Genomic DNA, 19,072 nt, shown 5'->3' on the forward strand with positions numbered 1-19,072 from the left:
TTGAGGCGAAGTCTATTCAGATTCCAGATATGTTGACCTCCGTGCAGGTTGACATCTCTGTCTGCATGTTAAGTGGCGAGCAGACCTCTTAGTGAGCATCTACAGTTTAATCAGAGCAGTAATGAGGAATAGGCCGACCCACTTACTACATTTTAGCTCACCACTGCGTGCCTGACAATGTCTGACTGACTGGCTCGTCCACACAAATCAATCACGTTACTATGTGCTGAAACACTACAGAGTGGGCACTGAATGGTGGCTGTCAGTCATTTCAAGCCAGAAGCAAATGTAGCTATAAGACCCCTGTCATTACTGCGAGTGACTAGCATGTGTATTCTTTCCCTCACAAGATTTTATGTTGGTGGTTGTTTCATGACATTGAGAAAGCTGGGCATCAGTGCAACTCGGGACATACCAGGCACAATTTAACTCACTGCATTTTTATATTTTACATAAATATAAAAAATATAAAAACATAAAACATAAAAACAAACGTAGATGAGATCCATATTTGTAGACGTACAAGACACTAAGTGCTTCCTCTGTAATTTAATGTAGCAGTGGGTCACTGCTGCCCACCAGTCTCAGCTTTAATGTATACAGATTCAGTGCAGGTTCCAATTTATGAGCTATCTTTCTTGGGAAATGATACTTAAAAATTACAAATGCAACTTGAGGCTTGCACTTGTTTGTTTTACTTTGAAATTTAGCTACATTTTAAAGCAATTTACACGTCACATTTTCTTTAGCAGTGTCGTTAATTCTCTTACCGTGGAACACTACAGAGTAAACACGGAGGAAACCCTAATTTCTAATGCGAACACATTCTTTCACTATCTTTTAATACACAGGCCAGTGAGCCTGCAGCCAAAAACACACATAGTCAGCACCGTGGCCAGACAGATGGCTTGGCCCAAAATACTATATGCATGCACTGTGCAGACATTTGCAGTTGAATTGCACTGCAAATAGCAGATTCAAGAGTGGTCTGTCAATGACTTTTGTTTAAAAACAAACATACAAACAAAAAGATTGGCTCACGGCATTGCCGTTTGAAACAAAGATGCTCTGAATTTGTGTCTGGGAAACAAACTGTCTTTTTTACATCTGATTAGTGATGCTGTGATTCTGGAAACAATGAAGTGTGTTATTTTCAAATTTTAAATAAAAGTCCATGACGGTTAAATGGCAATGCCTTTAGCTGCAACTATCTGTACGTACAGTTATTGTTTCATCCATTGCGTCGTAAAAAAAGGCTTTTGTCCTCCAGACAACACATATCCTCAGAGTAAGAAGCTGTGGCCACAGATGTGATGCCAGGCAGGGGATTCAGCCAGGACGGGCAGAGTGAACACAGAGCCAGAGGCCTGGGAAGACATTTATAGAGAGGCTGTGCACACCAAGACGTCGCTGTACAGAATACTATCTGCATGTGCACATGCATGTGTGTGTGTATATGTGCGTATGAGTGATTGACCTGGATTGAATTCAGCTAAAACAGCCAGACAGCTTAATATATCCAGGGAGGCTCAGACGTGCCAGAGCAGACAAAAGGGTTTGAGACGAAGCCACAATTTTATCTGTCAAATGTCCGTGAAATTAAATGATTTCCGAGACACTTTACTGAATGCCTCCATTCTATATCCATTCGAAATGGATGCCAGACACAACAATTCCCGAGGTCAGGCGTGAGCGCAGTTGGAAAAGTTGTAGTTGAAAGTGAAAGTTTATCCAAGAGATATGGGAAAACAACGAAACACTTTAGAAATAATGCGGCCAAACACAGTAAATAAATCATTAATATGTGAGCCAGAGGATGGCAAAAGCTACATGCTTTGTCCAAAAGACAAACTGTGGACCCAACTCTATTCACACAGCCAATGTGACCTCCCTTATCTTATCAGAAGGAGCAAAGGGACACAGTGAGGTAATGCTTTTATCTCTCCTCCTCAGGACAAGGCCCCATATTTGGTCAAGTCATTGCCCTGCCATTTACTGGAGAATGTAGACATGTCACCCAACACAATCTCTCCGGACATGAATGTAACCACGGACCATACAGAGTCAATATACAGCATGGTACAGTCTATTAATGTAGATTATACAGACACAGCATTTATTTACTCACAAAATTCTACATTGCAATTCACCTTCATCTTATTGAAAGTGACACTTAAACGTAGCCTACATTTTGATCTAATCCTAAATCTTAATCTAGACTAAACTAAAAACGAACTACTCTTACTGTAACAATAAAAAGACTAGGCTAATTTTCTCGTGACTATTTCCACGATTTTGTCGCTAAAATAATTTATTAAACTGGCTTTTTTGTCATCACTATAAGCCACGTGAGATGGGATAATGAGCAGTTGGAAGAGGAAAAATATGACATTATACTTAAGTACAGGAGGTGCATTAGATCCTGATAATCAACCCTGTTAACAGCTGTGGATACTTGCTGCATAGGTTTTGATTTTTAGGTCAGTGTTGGATTCCACCACTTGATATCACCATAGCAGCACTAGAAGGACGCACTGTATTTGATCAGGCTGTGTTGTGGTTTAATTACATTCCACACAATAACTAATAAACTTTACATTCTTTCATCGTCTTTGTGATATGAGTGATGGTGGGAAGGTTTGCTTTGTCTCACATAAGGTTATTTCCAAGCAGCAGTATTTACCTTCTTTCATTCACTGTGACAGAGAGCCGGGTTTCTGAAAAGGAGCATTATCTGTTCCATTTTGTCTGCACTCTCAACAATATCTAGCGGTATCAGAAACCTGGAGGAACAACACAAGCAACCCATGCTAACCAATGATAGTTCTTGCTTACTATGCCACATAGTATCTCTGTTGGATCAGTAGCCCTGACGTATAGTTACATTTTTGAGGAGGCTAACATCAGATATGGCATAGCCTTCAGTACAGCTACATGCTTAACCCCTTAACACAACACTATAAATCTACCTTAAACGGGTGCTGCAGTGATTTAGTGTTTAGTGTTGAACTCACAAGAGACATATTTCAAAAAAATATAATAATAGTCAAAATCAAACAGCAGAGGCTGAAGTAGTGGGTCAAGCTCCAAAAACACTGGATCCTACATTACCCATAATGCAACTTGACAGCCTCTTTCATTAGACTCTTCCTGCCTCCCCCCTGACTCCACACCTCCAGTTTATAGCACTATGTTAATACTTTGGGTCTCAAGCCCACACTGAGATAACCCTGATTAATTTTTTTAAACTTTAGAAAGCTCCTCCAGAGCCACGAAGACATTATGCAACTGTTTTAACAGAGTGGTATTCTTCGTGACGAGTAAACTGGACGTCATGTGTAAAATCGGTGGAGTGCCCCTGAAGCTACATGAGTGGACCCAAATGACAAGAAGTCTCAAAGCTCTGTAGGTATTACTATTAGTGGATGAGCGAGAAAAGCACATCATTTCTCCAGCTGACATGGCATACTTTCTCATACAGTACTTGAAACAGAAATACATGTATTCATGCATTGAGAATTTATGCTCACAGATGGCAGGCGAATGTGACCACACATACACACTCATGTAGTGTTTGTGTTGTGTTGTATAGAGCATGTGTGTTGAAATATGCATCGCCAAGTGTGACTGATGTCTAACCCATGCTTGGCTTAACTGTAGGATCTGTCTCTTGGTGTTGCTCCGTTGGTTTATATCTGTTTTTAGAGGGACTGAATAGGGTCCGTTCATTGGAGCTGCCAAAAGGATTAGGCTATTTTCTGCTCAGCTCAGCTCAGCTGTGGCCTCAGGCAGGTTTGTTCAAATGGTTACACTGGAGTGTGAAGTGGAGATCTCTTCATTGTGTGGCCGAACACAGAGGTGCCGTCTCCAGCCTTGTAAAGAAGATGAGTTGGTTACAAATTCCAGGTTTTAATTTCCTGCATTTGAGAAAACCACATACATATAATAATTGTCATGTCTGCCTACTTACAGTGACAACTCCCTTTTTTACAATACATTGGGCAGAAGACAGAAAAACACATTGGAAAATGTGTCAGTCTATCATCAGGCAAATACAGATAGACACCGTAACTGTCATGAGCATTCATACTGACTCCACAAAGACGAGGGCCAGAAATCGAAATGTCTGTTTTACTGTGAGGCAACACAGTAACAGCTGTGCTACTCTCTGAATAAAATGTATTATGACTCTGCGACATGGCGCACTTTAGTAGGAGAGGAAATAAACTCTTTTAATGGGGATGGGATTAAAATGACCAAAAGGTATCTGAAAAGGACATAAATGAAAACAAGGAGATGCACAGTGACTCAGCGTGGGGTACAGAAAACAAATTAGACAAAGTCTGTTAAACATTAAAGCATGTTTAAATTATTTCAAATGGCTTAAAAGCAATCAAAGTACCCTAATAAACAAAATGAACAAACTTCTCAAAATCGCGTCTAAACTGGACTATCTTCACACACAACTGCCTTAACATCCCATTCAACAGAGCAGGGTAATATTGACTGACTCCAGGTCAGCAGTAATGTCTTGTAGAATGGGGTTTGGCTCGGGACTGCCACCTCCAATCACCACAGGCTATACCTCGTCGAAAAATGCAGCTTTCGATCACACTGTCCTTTTCTTTGGCAAAAATAATAGCAGGGAAGCAGACAGAAAGCCAGAGGAATTGAGTTTAAGAGTGAGGTCCCTGCCAACATCACCTCCGAAAAGTCTGCCTGGCTGTCTGGAAAATAAACAAGCCGTCCCCGGCAGAATAAACAAGACGAGGGGAAGCAGTATTACATTATTCAGGCTTGACAAACGGTGGCAGCTTTGTAAACAATAATTGATAAATTCAGTGTAAACAGTGGAGAGCATTTATCTGCAGTATGTGATGGCCTGATTAAATAGAAGCAATTTTTGTGTGTGGGTGCAGGTTCCATACTCCTTTCTTGTTTACTCATTGTTCTTTCTCCATTCACACTGCCGACCGTCCTCTTAAGAGTCTGAGAACTGAACTTTTGTCAAATTGTCAAGCTCAGAATGGCAAATGAAGTCTCCTATTTACTAAAGTACGTTCACTTTCTACTCACTGAAAGCAGAGTTTATTTGTTACCTGTTGGGTAGATGGAGTGTTCTACATGCAACAGCGGATTGAGAGAGAATTTCTGCTATTTAGCCACACAGGTACAGCACCTCTGAGTTTGTCTATTTAAAACTATCTTCCGCTCCTTAAACCACTGAGGAAAAACTACTTCTCTTATGCCTCTTATGTTTCTATGTCAAAAAACATACTCGACATAAGAGGAATGTCAGTTCCACACAATGCTGTGTTCTAAAATGTGTCATCAGCAAAGTCAACGCAGCGCAGGTGCGACCCGCTGTGTCAAACACTGTAACAGAGGCGCTAAAGCAGGCGACGCAGGAGGAAGCTGTCTTCTTTGATTTGTGCTCTCCTTCAGTCTGACTTGTCCTGTATCACCCCCTTGATGACTCAGGTTTATTACCTCAATACAGACTTAGATATGCACGCAGCGTATGTACAGCAGAGCCCAGGACGGGCTTTTTCATTTGCATTCACATACTAAAACAGGGAACCCGCAGATAGTATTTAGCTGCATTTTCCCTTTTTCTGGTGTTGCAGCCTGAATTTAAATTAGATTGAGATTTCTTTCCGTACCCAAAATCCTCACACACACACAATTCACAGTGACACATTTAAAATGTATAACCTCCAGGGTCAGTAATGTGTCACATTTTGATTTAAGCAATATGGTTGGATTAGGTAAGAGGTGAAATCATGAATTAATGTCTAATCAGCAGGAAATCACTGATGAGGGATCTTTTAAGAAGAATTATACTAAGTACAGTACAGTAATAATTTGTTCATATTACTAATGTTTTATTTGTTAATCCATAAACATGTTTATTAATATTAAAGATCATTGTTAACTTTTCAAACAGCAAAACCTTTCATGGATCAAATAAAAACGTATCCTACTAAAAGTCACCAACTACTTTACCTCTTAATAAATTCAAGGCTTCCACCAACTATCTGTCGCCGGGGATGCCTGCCCAACCTGGACTAATGTCATAAGAAATTAAGAATTTAATGAAATGAAATGAAAGCAACTGGTGCAGGTGCTTTTAATCGTTTTTCCTATCGAGTATATTTCTGCTGAAGAAGCACTTTCACGATCAGAGAAACAAATAGCCATGTGCCACCAAGGACAAAGCAATTTGACAGGGTGAGGGAAGCGTGCAAACACTTTTCTAGGTCTTTCTCAATGCCACCAACCACATTAGCCAGCACAGCTTTTCCTTCATCTTCCTAGCCTTGAGTTTATTCAGGCGCTGATGGGTCGGTTTGGACTGAAGGACACACAAGGCTGTGTAGCACGCCAAATCATTTTCTAATAGAGGCTGTCACTACACAATCTTAAGGTGCAGGCATGTGGATGTCAATTAATGGACCCCTGCGAAAAGTTCCCAACAGGAGTTAATAGCTCTCTACAGGGAAGTTAGAAGGAAAGTGTGTGTGGCAGAATACATTTGAAGAAGGGGGAAGTGAGCAGGTCACGTAAATTGTTTGGTTATACATATGTTCTTCGAGAAAGTCCAACCATTTTCTCTATTCCTCTGTATTGATTTTGGAGATTAATATAAGCTACTATAGACAACCTGAAATCCCCACACCAGAAGTCTCACCCAAACTAAAGTCAGTCAACTGAATATCTGCACAGCGGTGCATAGTTATGTGTAATGAATATGATCTGATGTGAATATGGCAGCAGTTATAGACATAGCACGGCAAGATAATGATCCTTTATCCCTCAGTTTCAGCCAGTCAGGACTCCAGAGGTTTACATTTTTTATTGATTGATTTATTAAGATCTGCAAGTAAGTATTATGTATTATATTGTTTAGATCAGAGACAAGATTGTATTGTATTAATTTAAATCCACAACAATAGAGGATACAGGATGAATACTTTCTGAAGACATTATAAACTAAACTATGTTTCTTACTATAGGCAGGGTGATAATTCAGTCTGATTGTTTCATGGTTACACATTACAGTGAAATCATGTTGTGATCATATGATATCTACAAATTGAGTATTCCCATATGAAGGATTCTGAGCAAGCAGTAATTAAAAATGAACTGAAACGGTTATTAAACGTTTTGTTTGACATATTCAAAGAGTTTGGTCTCACATATTGATATATATGGAAATATATCTGTATTATTATCGCTATTAATATCCTGATAATTATATGGACCATATTGCACAGCCCTCTTGTCACTCTTTTGGGTTTTTAGACATATATAGTGTTCTGCTCTACTGACAGGCTGTGGACAGGAGGTGAAATCAATCCTGCTATCCAGCCCTGCCCTCTACATCCACATCATACTGCCATAATGGAGGAAAAGTGGAAGAAAAAGTCAAACATTGTCATGATGAAGCACAAAATGATTACCTACTTGGCCAGACTTCAACCAGCCTTCAACTTCTCCTGGAGCCCCTTCAGCAATATCTGCCTGAGCTGCCAACTCAAGAATACAGAGCTTCTTATTGGAAAAACCCAGAGATAAGAATTCAAAAATCAGCCTTGCGTGTCATCAGTACAAATGAACTGGCCTTCATGGCTATGGAAAATGCCCACCTCCAACTCTCCTTTGCTTTTTGTTGTCCTATGAATATATTCATATAATCTTATTGTGAGGGGGTAGTGAGCATTACTTACTGTCGGCCTGCATTACTCTGTGGTGATTTACATAACTCATTGGATAAAATTTGTCCACAGGTCACTCCATACACCGCAGCTCCATGCTCTACGCACCCTAGACACACCATTGCTTTTCATTAAATGCCCATAAATTGATACAGTCCGAGATAATTGCTTTGGCTGTTCCACTGACATGGGAAGTAGAGTGTGTGTGTGTGAGAGTGCAAGTCTGTGCACTTTGTGTTTATAATATGTGTGTGTGTCTTTCTGAAGTAATAGCACGGTGCAGTTGGGGGGTTGAAGTGAACCAGAGGCAGGGAGTAATCCCCTCCAGTAGTGCTTTGTTCCATCAGCAGGACAGAGTGGGATCTACTTTATACTGACAGAAAGGGCTGGGGTCGCTCTGCATCGCTGCTCGAGCTGTCGGCAAGGACAAAAATAAAACAAGGGCTCTGCTCAAAAATCTGCTGATGCTAACCTCTTTCAAGATAAGTAAAATACTATAGATAAATAGATCATGTTTCAGATGAGGACAGAAAAACACTATGTGTACACCAGAAGCGTCTTAGAGGGATAAACAACGTGAAAGTTCAAATTAGAACAACTGGCAGAAATTATTATATTCTCACACAATAGTTTCGACAATCTCATGAAAACTTGTTAAGCTTATTTAGCCTCTCCCTCTGACCAACTGCAAGTGGATGCAGCGCTTTGAAACCGAAATAAAGAACAAAAACAAACAACAAACAACTACAAAAAGACTTAGGCAGTCATCCCAGAAAAAAAAGAGAGATTTGAGACAAATCCTGCTGTGCATTTCAGAGGCGGGATGTAGCTTCTCATCTGCTCCAGGGGGATTGGACTAAGGCAGAGGACTGTGGTGTTTGGAGAAATGGGGGGAGGGGAGGGTATGAAGGTTCAGGATTCGCCCTCGCTTGAGCTTTGGTGTTCCATCATTAAATTGGGGCGAACATGTTTTAATGCGATCACCAAAGACTTGAAGGGAATCACTGAGGGCAAGTAAACAAGTATTGTATTAGCACAAATAAGTGCCGAAGTGGCTGTGGGGCTGTACTGGCTGGACCTTGAAATGCAGCTACAGCAGCTTGGCTTGTGTACTGAAGCACAAAAGAAAAAAAAGAGGGGGGGGGGGGGGCAATCTTTCAAGACTTTGCGGAATGCCTGCACCAGTACTTTCAAACTTTATATAATTGGTTTCTAAATGTAAATACTCCAGCCAAAAGCACCAGACCACAAGCCGTATAGACTTGGTGGTTTCCCACCAGTTACATTCCCTGTCAACTAACAATTAAAGGAAGCTAGTGCTGAGTCAAAAACAACAAGGGCTGGACAAGGGTTGTTTGATAAATTGCAAATGATTTCTCAGTTTATGGACGAGTTTGCCCACTCTCTCAATGAAAACTAAACACGTCTGCGTCTGGAAAGCTAATTTGGAAGCAATTAAGATCAGTTCCTTGTCATGGTGTTGCCAGATTGCTGGTTTTGCCAAGTTACCTGTTCTCGTTTCGCTGCGTGTATCTTGGTTGGGGGTCGGCGTCTCCGTCATTAACATCATAGCTGGCCTCAGGGTCCTAAGAGAGACATGAAAAACGTCAGGACACCAATCACGTCATTTTCACAAGCTCTTGTTTAACTTTAATCTAGTTCTCTCTGAAAATGTTCTGTAACTGTAAATGCTTTTTACTAAGGCTACTTTGCACTTCTTTGTATTTTTGACTTACATAGTTGCTGAAGAGGTCAGGATGGTCTTTCTCAATGCCATCGTCCAGGATAGTCACCACTACACCTCTTCCTGTGTAGCCTTGAGCCCAGGCTACTTTGGTATTCAGGTCTTGATGTGTTGGGGCGGACTGGAAGAGACACAAGGCTTTTGTTCAACTGTCAGTCTGCTGTGACTGACACTTTCCAGAAAAGCAGACAAAAAAGGTCCATCGGTGTGAGAACAGCTTAAATCATCTGCAAAGACCGTATACTCGCTGCAAACTGTTATGATAAAAATGAAAGCAGGAATGCTCAATACAAAAAAAACAAAACAAAAACCAAGATATAAAATGGAAGATCAGAGGTGGCTCATGGATACTTAAAATTCAATTTTAATGCATCACCCTGACATGCCTGCCTCCTCAGGCTGAGCTGCCCAGTGTGAGCATCCAGCTGTAGTTACGCTGTCAGAGCGAAAAGACAGACCACTTGTTGCAGGTCAGAAATCTTGTTGAGAGCATTTTGCCAGGGGAAGGCAGACAATTAGGGGATACACAGTGGTAAAACGTGATTTGGATGAATAACGGTACAGCGAGACTACAGTGAGAAGTGTGAAGAGAAGTGAACGCTGGAGGTGAAAGAGATGGTTACAGATGAACACAGGAAGATGGAGGAATAGAAAGAAATCACAGACAAACTTCTCTGCCCCCCTCCTCTGTTTCTTCCACAGGGCACAACTCCTTCATGTGCACTTCTGTGAGGATGCCTGGATGCTTGGAGGCAAGTAGCTTACATTCCTGAATGTAGGCTTTGAACTGTTTCACCATTCAATACATATTCTTAAGTAAATGTTTGCTACAAACCGATGGGGCTCCATGTACCCAAATAAACCAATATAAAAGCCCTCTAAATATAATAAAGTGGTTGCACTACCAAGACAACTATTCAGCACTGGTGGAACATGCTTTAAGCTAAACCATCTTTGTGTGGTTTTCAAGCCAGAGCTGTGTAGAATACTTTAAATTGGAGAAAAGGGGTTTAAGTCCGCATACGATTAGAGGTCTAATGCTGAATGGCAGAGGTGGTTTCACAACTTGTATTCACTGGTGATTTATGTCATAGTCAATGTTGTCATTAATCCCTTTGCAGTGACAGAGGTTTCATGAATAGAAAAAAGGGGAGATTAGGTCAAATTGAAGCATCTCTGAGAAAAGCTGAGAATAACAAAACAGACAGACAAACCATTTGCTATCAATGTTTCACAGGTGATGCAGTTTAGTAACCGATCTGTCCTGACATTTGATTACATTCAACCCAGAATCCCGGGATGCATTGTATTATACATTTTGCTGAGGAAACCTTGTGTTGGCTGCGAACCTGATGTAACAGAGGCCTACGGGGTTAGCAATTCAATTTATGCTTATCTGACTGACCATAAGGGAATTAATAACTTCTGCCACAGCGATAATGAATACATCTTTAAATCAGGTATCGTCCCAAGCCTCTGTAGAGCTGAAACTATTGAGTGCTGTAGGCTCAGAAAGGGTTGGATAAGGAGGCCTTCAACATTTAATCAGAAATAATTGTATAGCAGAAACTGAAAAATGTCCAGGACAACACTTTGCTATTAACAGATCTGAAGCCTTCTCCGAAAGCTTCAAAATGTTAAGTGTCACTCTGATGGAATACAGAGAGATGAAAAATCATACATATCATACATATATTCTACTGACTGTGACCTGTGCACCTACTTGCGTTTCTTTATTGGTAAGTTATACAACAAGCATGCTACTGCGAATTACACTGCGAATGACATTTTAGAAATAATACACATATACTGAATGTTTGACATGTTTAACGTATTTGACATAATGACAAACTAATGGGGTCTAGGTTATAAAGATAAGAGATCACCACACACCAGGTACCACTGCTTGGGGAAATCAGGGTCTGTTGGGTCTTCATAGACATCCCTCTTCTTCCTTTTTTTCACCACTTGCTGCTCCGCCCACAGGACCTGCGGTGTCCACAAACACACACACACACACACACAAACACACACACACACACAGAAAATTCATAGTTTGCACAGTTATCTTCAAATGCTATTGTGTCATTACTAATGTTCCAATTTCATAAATTGTGCAATGTCCCACAGACTGTAGACGTGGAAAAACACAGCCCCAGCTGTGTTCAAAAAGCAATAACTAGAAAAAGAGGCAGAGATGTGAAGCTTATCTAATTTATTTCATTTCTGAGATGCAGAGGGAAAGTGGCTACTGTACAGTGTGCCAGAGTAGGGGCCTTTGAAGTCCTGGAGGCTGCTGGGATACGCACAGGATTGGTAGGGGTGGGTGACAGTAAATGCTAATATCAAACATAGTGAATGTAATTTTTTTGCTTTGTTTCTGAAGTTGCAAAAAACGGTTCCAAACATCCTTGCCAAAAGCTCCACAATACCCAATCATTTAAAGTCCACTTGCCAGTTAAAATGACTGGTCCACTAAGCATTTTTCTGCTCTTCTTTCATGCTCGTATCTATAGATTTTGACAAGGATTTTACTCTGTGAGCATGATCGCCAGTAGTAAGTATGATTAAAGACACCGAAAGAATTTGATATTTTCATTTGGTTAAATATTTAAAACACACACAGCATACATACTAGATGATAAAAAAAGAAACCTTCTGTTGGAGCTTCTATTTTGTCGTGTTACACAGGCGAACCTAAGGGTGAAGGTAGCAGTGCCTCCTCCACATGTAGCAACTGCAGTTGTTCTTCAACATCCCTGTTATGAAATGACCTCTCACCAGTCACCACCAATCTGAGGACCAGACTGTCAAATATGTATTTGGCACACTTTACTATGGCTATTGAAAACTGAGCATTTTATATCCAAGCTGTGAGACAAAATCTGATAAAGGCTGGCAGTTTGTAACCCTAATAAGGAACGCCTCTTCAAAAATGTGCCTGCTGCTCTTTAACAAAGACGACATCTGATTTGTTAGTTGTGAGGTTTGAAAGCACATCACACTTCCACTGCTCAGTTTCAACATGGAAGGCACAACCAGTCCATCCAATCCATACATTCTCACAGATGGAGCGGTATTCAACCTTATTCCCTCGATGAGCATGCCAATGATGTGTTCATGCTTCTTGCTATAATACAAATGATTTCTACATAAATAAATGAGTTACAGACGTGTGTGATCCAAATAACGAGTAGTGAACCCATTAGAAAACCACAGAGAAATGTGGATCTAGTGTGACAAACACTACACTTTGTTCTTATTGAACAAAAGGCAAATATGAAAAATGTAAATTAATTAATCATTCAAATAATATTTGAAAGCTAACTTGGACTGAACTGATTCTGTAGCAGAGGGAATTTACATAGATGGAGTGAAACTATAGTACAGAGACTTATCTTCTATGGCAGCTTAAGCAAATGCTGTTATGCATTATGATTGTCAGTGATAAATGCAATCAAATCAAATCCTTTGCTGAATTTCTTCTGAAGGTGACCAAGCTTAAACTGGTTCCACTTCTGTATCCAGAACATTCAAGTAAAGCGTGTCTAAACTTGTGAATTTCCTTTACAAAGCCTGGTAGATTCTGAAAGTACTTGTTATTTAAATATTTTAGTTCTTTTCAATCGTTTTTTCCTTTTCGCTTGTTGCTGTCAGAGCTGTTCCTAGTTGTCGGGCTTCTCTACTTGCTTGATTTCATGATTACATGCTGTTATAAAGTGCGTGGTCTCAATGAAAACGTGTTCAGTAGAGCTACTGAGGGTGGTGTAACTCCTAACCTAAATGACAACTCTGCCTCAGAGAATGAAGCCATTAACCTCATTCAAGTGACCCTAGACCAATTAACATTTATCTTATTTTATTACATTTATAACTGCACATGGCTGACCTCATTGCACTGCTGCCCACTGCACAGCACATTATTATCAGAGAAAAATTACAACTGATAGATTAATCAGATGATGATCTGGATACAGCCATCTACTGTAGGATATATAGTTTCATTTCTATAGCTAATTAATGCAAATGTTTAAACATTAGCACATTCAACTCACAGCTTACTTATACAGCATTACCTTAGGAAAACTGACATTCAATGTAATAAATGCTATGTACTGTAATCTTTTCAGTTACACCAAAATGTGTAATACTTTGTGTATATGAGCGAAAAATGTGGAATGCAACATTTCAGCAAGATCACCCGCTATTAGGGACGGAGAAAAACAAGGTCGATATCGAATCGATATCGACCTGACGACCAGGTCAGTGATGGAGTACTAATAAGAACACAGAGATACAGTACGAGCACACTCACCCCCTGAGGTCTGGCACAGGACAAAGAGCAGCCAAACACAACCACACAAAGGAGCAATCATGAAGGAGAAGAAGGACCCCACATGGCCTAGGTCTGTAATCCGCTTGAGCAATAAACTATTTGTTCCATCTCTCTCTCACACAGTGTCCCGAAGGCTTGTCTGATGACTAAGGAGAAGCCATGCTGGTATTGTTTGCAACGCAGAGAGACAGCCTGCGCTTTGATCTATGAATCTGTGTGAAAGAAGGTATGTTAAAGGATGAGTCTGGTGATGTCTAATTTTGTTGTTAATATCAACAAATTCCATGAAAAGTCCAATTTTATTTCTTCTGGGCCTCAAATTCAAATACTGAGTAGATATGCCATGATGACACACACAAACTCACAAGGTGAAAACAATACCTGCCACATGCTGACGCGGCTGGTAAAAACAATCTGAGAGGGAAGAATCACTCTCAGTATTCAGTTGAACTGCCCACAACCCATGGACATGTGCAACCTGCGACGAGGGTTACTGCCTTACACACTCGCTAGTACACCATATCTCCTCCTGTGACTCATATTTAAACATTTACGTTCAGCAGGAACCAGCGGGCTTGGGGCCCCCCTTGAGTGCCACAGACAAGCTGGGTAAGTCCGAAAGTACTGAGAGACAAACTAAGGATTTGTTGACAAAAACGAAAATATAGCATATCGCCATATCCTTTAACAATAAGGACTCAGCACAATAAAGGTACAATGTACTCTGATGTAGAGAGAGAGAGAGAGAGAGAGAGAGAGAGAGAGAGAGAGAGAGAGAGAGGGTAAGGTCCTTTCGAAACACAGCATGCAGTAAACTGCCTTACATTGCGGTTTCTACAAAACCAACAGCAGCCACCCCAAAACAAATCGATTCTTTCCCTCATAGAGAAGGTGTTGGGTGTGGAGGGGAGATGACAAACAACCCTCACAAGCATAATGGTAAAAGCTTATGCAGCTGCCAATGTCATCTTGCCACTGTGTGATTATTCAAAGGGGATGTTGATAAGCGGCATGTTAGTACCATGGAGCAGAGCAAAAAGAGACAATGGGGGTAATGTGAGAGACAGCAGCCGGATTACAGAAAGGAAACACTGTAACAAGCTCAAAGCTTAGCATTGACTAATCCAAATCCAACCATTATGTTTTCACTGCCTTTTAAGTCCGTTTTCTTTGAACCAGGTAAAGCAGAACGTTTTCTCTCCCCTTTTCCAGAGATCAGATGGTCACACACACACATGAATATACAAATGCACATAAATAAACACATGTAAACACAAACCCACTCACTTAACGCTGTGGTGATTTTTGGCAGCGGTCATGCTTTGCCTGAGGTTTGGTCTGTTTCTGGTTTGTGTGGGTGGGTGGGTAATATAGAGACAAACTGTTGCTCCTTAGCCAGAAACCTGATGCCCTGAACAGCGGGGGGTTCAAGCACGGTGTTAACTTGAACTACAGACCTTCTGACTGAGATGAACCTGAGAGATGGAATCTGTTCTGTCAAAACTGAAATTTATATTAGATAAGTCTTATCTACCTGTGCTGCTCCAAAAATTCAAGACGCTTTCTCTCTTATTAGGTATTGCCAAATGGCATGTGCAGTCTAAAGGAAATAGGCAACCTAGCCACACAGTAAACCTCACTTTCCATCTTCCAGATTAATCCTGGTCCTTGCCAGCCACTTATTAGGAGGACATCAGCTTTCAATTAACTGTTTCTCATTAGTCTTATTCGTGCGGTTTTGCCAACAGCTCATTCTGCATCTTACCCTTCACCATTGCATACAACTCTAAAATCTACTATTGTACATCATTAAATCCACCTTAGTAACAATGACAGGATCCATGCCTGTCACTGCCCATACTAAATCTCATTTGTTGTTGATTTTGAAGATCTCAAAGCAAATCTTAAAACTATTTGAGTACCATTGTACTCCTAGGCAGACACCTCCGAACCCACATGCTCTCAGAGCCTTGTTAATGTCCATTTAGCCTAACCCCTGGCACCACTGGCCTCAGTGAATGTCACCATATCTCACTAATGATGTATTGGGTCCTCCGCGCTTGTCAGACTACATCAGTCCTCTCTTCAGCTTGACTTGGGCTCTGGAAAAGCTAGAAAGTGGTCCTTGGGTTCTACTTGGCAGGCCTAGCTACAGATGGCCCAAGTCTGTTATCACTTTGCAACAGCCCCTTTTTTTTAGCACCAGTCAGGTACCTCTGAAGATGCTTTTAAATAGCAGCAATTACCACCACTGCCTCCAGTGTTTCCAATGTAAACATGGCAGCAGCGTGTTGCCGAGTCAGGTGGCAGCTTCTGCAGTTGTGTGCACACGTAGTTATTTGCTGCTGCTGCCTGGGTTGACAGATATTCAACTTTTCTAGCTTGCTGTTCAGTTTGGCTTTGACATCAATGGGGAAAATCTCTGGGGTAAAGGGGTGGCTTGATTTTTTTGTGACGATTTTAACTGACCAAACTAGTGCATGATTGTTAAGGTGTTGGGGGTTTTGCCACTGAGAATTCACAGAATCAATGTTCCACAGTTCTCACTATCAGCAGCTATGTTCTTCATTATTTTCTAGAAAACACAGAAAACCATATACAGAGAAGTTTGTGAAGTAGGCACATGTACACAGCTTGCAAAAGGTTATGACATTCTTATACTTGTATTAACTGTATTAACCTTTATATTAGTCACAGATCTTGCCCCCTATATATATCTATCTATATATATATAGATATATATCTATATATATAGATATATATCCCAAATAATGTGAGTTACATTTTCCATATAGGCCTGTCGTTAGCACATCTCCTGTTGCCTTCACAAGACAGCAGAGAAATAACCTAAATTTCACATCTAATTACCATTTTTATGCACAGGGAAATGTTTGTTTTAAAGATCATATCTAGTGTTTCCTCAAGGATTACTTTTCCTGTAGTGTGAGGCGGCTCAGTTTGACATGCTTTGATCTGAAGTGTGCTGGACTGTGTATGTTTGATTGTAATAAAGATTCAAGAGTAATATCTTCAATGTGACTTTAATCAGTGTAAACAATGTTAACCAAAATGAATCAACAAATTTGTTCCCAGCCGGTACACAAACTTCATTATGTAAAGAAACCCAAACCATGTTATTCATGAAGGCTGATTTACAACACTTTCTTACAAACCACGTTTTCCCATATTTGACAAGAGTATAATTGCCTTCAGTTCAAGAAATACTTTTGTTTTTTTAACCTACAATATAATGACAGTGAATACTGCCAGACCTTTCTCCTACTGCAAACATAGTATAGATAGAGTTGTGCAACCAGATGTCCAAATGATGATGATATTCAGGGACGGAGAATGTTGTTGTTTTTGGATGTTGGACTGAATTTTCCTCTCTAGTTAACATTAAGGTGCAAATAATGATTTTACAAGACTGGAGAAAAAGCGAGGCCAAACAGAGACACCCCCAGCTGGTGTGTTGTTTGGCAGGGTTTATTTTGTATATTTACAGCTATGTGGGACCTCAGATTGGGTCAGGGGGACAGATTGAAGGACCAGTGTGGACTGAAAAAGAATGCAGAATTTGACAAGCTGTCATTGACGCTGGCATCCTTTTCTCTTGTGATATACACACTCCATGTGTGTAATCCAATCTGTCTTTTGGCCTTTTGTTGCCAACACGGAGTGCTGCAATGAGTTGTGTGAGAGCTGACACCAGTCTTACCTGTGGTTCTTTTTGCAGTCTGATGTGCATCCCCCTGTGGCCAGACAAAGCCCTCTTCTCCACGGCATGATGCCTGAAGTGATAATAATCTCCAAAAACCTGCACAAACACAAAGGGAAAGGCAATGAGTTCACCTGCCACAACAGGACGGCGAGATAACACTCTGTGCTCACAAAGGCATTCATGTGCACACGAGCAAATGTGCAAGATAGCATTCATTTCGGAAACAGCTGAAAACCGACACGTCCATTTGGACATTGGAGCCTGGCATTTTCTGTCCATATTCAAAGCTAAATGAGCATCTATTGCTGCACTGGACAGTAGAAATGTGAGCATCTCTTCACTTTATCACAGATAAAATGACCATTATTTTATGAGCCACCCATAACATATTGTGTGAGTCTTAGTCACAGAAGTGCTGTAAAAGCCACATGAGAGTTGTGGTTGTTGAATGCTAACAAAATGGGTCTTTTATCATTGTTTAATTTTCTCCAGCCAGTATGGTATTAGAGATCTATTTAGCTTAGAATTTGAACATCCCCCAGAATTACAGTTCAGCTTTTCAGAATGAATGAAAAAAGAACCTGTCTTTTCCGCAGAGCAAGAGAGGAATAGAAGCTAACCTGGAAGTGGGGTGAAGAGACTTCAACTCAGCAGATTAGAGAAAATTTTACACACACACACACACACGCACGCATGCGCACACACACACACACACACACACACACACACACACACACACACACACACATACAGAGAAGTGCACCAACAGAAAGACATCCATTACACAGCTGCAGATGGACACAATCTATCAAAAATGATTAAATGCATCCATTAGAGGTAGAGTCACTTCAGATCTAGACTGGAGCATTCCTCGTGCTGCTGTCATTGTTCCTTCACATATCGTGCTCATAAAAGAGCTTTTAAGGACAAGCGATGAGGTGACAGCTGTCACCAAACTGGCCTAAAACCTCAGGGAGTGCGTTCTTTTTGCCAGCTTTGCTCTTAAGTGACACACGGAGCAGCCTGCGCCTCCCCTAGTCATGGTCAAGGACAGCTGGCCTGAGAGCAAGATAGAGACTAAATAATACAGACATCCAGAGATAAGTGCACAGTACAAAAAAGAGGATCAAAAATAACCAAAACAAAAGGTGGAGAAAGAGGATGATGAGGAGCAGTCCAGCCACTCTTTACATGGGTATTCACAAGAGAGCAGCCTTCATTTGAAGAGGAAGCATTGCAATCTGTACAGTAGTGCCACTGGGGACTGGCTCACCTTCACAAGCCCAGTGGAGCGGAGGAAGAGAGAGTGGGGGGGGGGTGCAAGGTTTGACAGGCCGACCAGGCAGGATGGATGTGTGCGAGGAGGGAGAAGAGCAGACGCAGCAGGATGAAAGGCTCTCCTGGGGCTGCAGGCTGAGTCTGCATGCTGGCTGTCTGCAAGACGACCAGACTGGAGGCTGGAGCTCAGAGGCCCAGTCTGGCAGCACCGACATAAAGCTGCCAGCCTAGTGCCGGCCAATTTGACTTCATTTGTCTGAATGTTTGTCATTAAG

General features: G+C 41.0%; 1 protein-coding gene across 2 annotated transcripts in view; it reads right to left on the reverse strand.

Moving 5' to 3' along the window:
* furinb (furin (paired basic amino acid cleaving enzyme) b) overlaps positions 1-19,072 on the reverse strand; it is a 60,544-nt gene that overhangs the window by 17,180 nt on the left and 24,292 nt on the right. For both annotated transcript variants that reach the window (XM_070907085.1, XM_070907084.1), the window contains exons 2-5: positions 17,517-17,615; positions 11,356-11,451; positions 9,455-9,583; positions 9,228-9,304 (exon numbers count right to left, since the gene is read on the reverse strand). In XM_070907085.1, coding sequence (XP_070763186.1) covers positions 9,228-9,304; positions 9,455-9,583; positions 11,356-11,451; positions 17,517-17,615 — 401 coding nt within the window. The remainder of the gene's footprint in view (positions 1-9,227; positions 9,305-9,454; positions 9,584-11,355; positions 11,452-17,516; positions 17,616-19,072) is intronic.

The sequence above is a fragment of the Enoplosus armatus genome, chromosome 6, assembly GCF_043641665.1.
Source record: "Enoplosus armatus isolate fEnoArm2 chromosome 6, fEnoArm2.hap1, whole genome shotgun sequence".
NCBI lineage: Eukaryota > Metazoa > Chordata > Actinopteri > Centrarchiformes > Enoplosidae > Enoplosus > Enoplosus armatus.